Source organism: Trachemys scripta, chromosome 1, assembly GCF_013100865.1.
Source record: "Trachemys scripta elegans isolate TJP31775 chromosome 1, CAS_Tse_1.0, whole genome shotgun sequence".
Classification (NCBI taxonomy): Eukaryota; Metazoa; Chordata; order Testudines; family Emydidae; genus Trachemys; species Trachemys scripta.
Window position 1 is genome coordinate 97518519 of NC_048298.1, and position 2816 is coordinate 97521334.

The 2816-nt window shown below is 44.3% G+C and overlaps 1 protein-coding gene across 1 annotated transcript in view; it reads right to left on the bottom strand.

The window, feature by feature from the left end:
* The window catches only part of TXNRD1 (thioredoxin reductase 1), a 58714-nt gene that overhangs the window by 34618 nt on the left and 21280 nt on the right, over window positions 1-2816 (bottom strand). The window contains exon 4 of the mRNA XM_034778461.1: window positions 1043-1152. Coding sequence (XP_034634352.1) covers window positions 1043-1152 — 110 coding nt within the window. The remainder of the gene's footprint in view (window positions 1-1042; window positions 1153-2816) is intronic.

Sequence of the window (2816 nt, forward strand, 5' to 3'; positions counted from 1 at the left end):
CAAAAAGAACAGGAGTACTTGTGGCACCTTAGAGACTAACAAATTTATTAGTCTCTAAGGTGCCACAGGTACTCCTGTTCTTTTTGCGGATACAGACTAACACGGCTGCTACTCTGAAACAGATCACATCTCATCCACACCCCTGACCAACATAGCTATGCTGGAAAAAGTCAGTAGTGTAGACCTGGCTGTAGAAAGCATTAGATAATCACAATCTGCTTTTTAAAAATGGAAACAAAACCCTGAAAGCATCAGTGGCATCAGTAGCTGGGAACATGTAACCCCACACACACAAAACCCACAGAAAAAAGAACATTGAATCTAAAACTTTGGATTCGTTTCCCCTTTTGTAACATGGCCTTTGCCCTATGGCTGGGTTCAAGTTCTATTTCTGTTAGAACAGCTTAGGAAGGAAGCATTTACTGTACTCAGTGAAATACTGTTTCACACTGTTCAAGTTTATAGAAATAAGTTTAAAAGGAAAGTGTGCTGTTTCTCTCCACCTCTCTTCCTCCCCAAAACACATCCTTTTATTTGCCTGATGGCGACAGCCCTGTCTGAGACTAGACAGCCGTCACAAAATAGCTATCAGATAACCATCAAACATAATTAGTGAGAAAAGCATCCTTGATGAAGCACACATCATAAGAAGAGACTATAACACTTATGTCTAGTGTATCTGGAGAGGAGACGATACTTTGTAAGTCATGCTTTGACATTTTTTTAAAAAAAGAATGTTTCATTTTGCATCACATAAATTATGAAACTGTTTAGAGTCTTTACTACATCAGTAGTTCTCAACTTTTTCCATATCAAGATCCTTCCCCTCTCCCCCTTCCCAGCCTCCCTTCAGAGCTCTGCTCTGTTTTAGCTGCCAGGACCTGCTTCCCATTCAGTAATATCGGAAAAGGGTGATTGTGACTCAAGGCTGAAACAACCCCCCCGAACTACACACTGTTAAAAGGAAGGCTGCATCTGTACTGATTCTTACCTTCAAATCTAAAAAGTTAAAAAGATCTGTTCATATTGTTTTTTCTCCTACCTTTAAAGTTTTGTCATAATCTCCTATTTGCTTCTGTTGCACAAATACAATTGGTACTGAAGTTTCCATGGTTAGTTCATACAGTACGTCTTGCAGCTTCTGCCCATCCTCTGTGAAATAAAGTAGAAAAGAATACAGTCTAAAGTCTTCCTTTATGAAGGCTACATTGTGAAGTGAAATCACAGCGGGGCGTGGCTTTCTGTTTCTCAAGAATGATCACTCACTTCCCTATGAACTGGATTACACTTCAGTGCAAGCCTGTTTCCTAAGGTGATGATGAGTCACATGCAAAGTTAGAATGACTTGCTATATTTTAGTCTGCTGAAATCCAATAAACCGATCGGCTAGGATTCCTGCCAGTTTTACAATACATTTAGGAAAAAACAGGGAAATTAGATTTTCTGTGGTTAAGTTTTTAAGTTTTAAAGAAAATTACTATCAATATTTTTCTCTCTCAGCTCTCCAGAAAAATAGCCCTCATTATCCATTAGTTTTTTATGAAAATTTATTAAAAGTTTGGGATGGTTCTCTTTTGGTTAGTTTCTTCAAAACTCTTCCTTCAGTTACATCTGTTAATATGACTAGGATTACCATATTTCACGTTCCCAAATAGAGGACACTGCCAAGGAGGGGGCGGGGAGAGTTAGAGGGTAGGTTAAGTTGGAGGGTGCTGGAGGAGTATTTAGGAGGTGGGGGTGTCCTGGGAGGGGTATTTGAGGGTGCTGGAGGAGGTACCTGGGAAGTGCTGGAGGGAGTACCTGTGGCCTCACACTCAAGGTGGGGGTTAACGTCGCACTCCCTGTCAAAGTGGCAGGGCAGCTGGTGCAGAACCGGGACACAACACCAGCACATCAGTCAACGTCTGTGGGCCTCTCCCCATCCCAGGGCAGGGAGCCTTGGCCTGGCCCTGTCACTCTCTCGGTCAGGCTCTAAGGCCCTGCAGCACGTCTGAGAGGCACTTGGCAGCTCCATTTACCTGGCAGGCCAGGGTGGGGTGGGGTGGGTGTGATCCAGCAGCTGCGGGTGCAGGAAAGGGACCGATTGGGGCATGGAGACTACTCTTTCTGAGCTGCAGCATCTGCTCCGCTAGCCCCCAGACATTTCCTCTTATTTGAAAAATCCACCCAGATAGAGAGCAGACTACCAAAAAAAGAGGTCATGTCCCGGAAAACCCAGATGTATGGTAACCCTAAATATGACAGAAATTTTTACTTCATTGAACTCAAATGCCAAAATCATTTCACATATAAAGTGCTATGTGTAATTTTAGAATGCCCAACTAAAGACCAAGATAATGTGACTGATTGAAAGCCAGTTCTGTGGAATACTTTTTCAGAAGGCTGGGTGAGATTTGCACCTCCCTCTTGGACATCAAAGTGGAAAAAAAAAAACTACCCACTTATGTTCATAGAAAAGGTCTGTATAACAAATTAGCAGAAACAACTAACATTCTCCAATCCTGATGATGGGAGTGCTGATCTGGCACCGCACTGAATGCAGAGGAGAGGCAAGGTCTGCACACATGACAGGTTCTATGACCAGCTCTGCTCCTGAATCTCCATGTAACTTTGGTCAAGTCATGTAGGGTTTGATTTTCAGTAAATTGGTCAGCACGCACTTGTGTGAATTTAGCTGTGCGCATACTTCTCCTGCTTACTACAGGCAGGGCCAGCTCTGGCTTTTTTGCTGCCCCAGGCAAAAAAGCCGCTGGCCGCCCCCCCCCCCAGCGCGGGGGGGGGGGGGGCGGCCGGGGCCCGGGGAGGGGGGGGGGGTG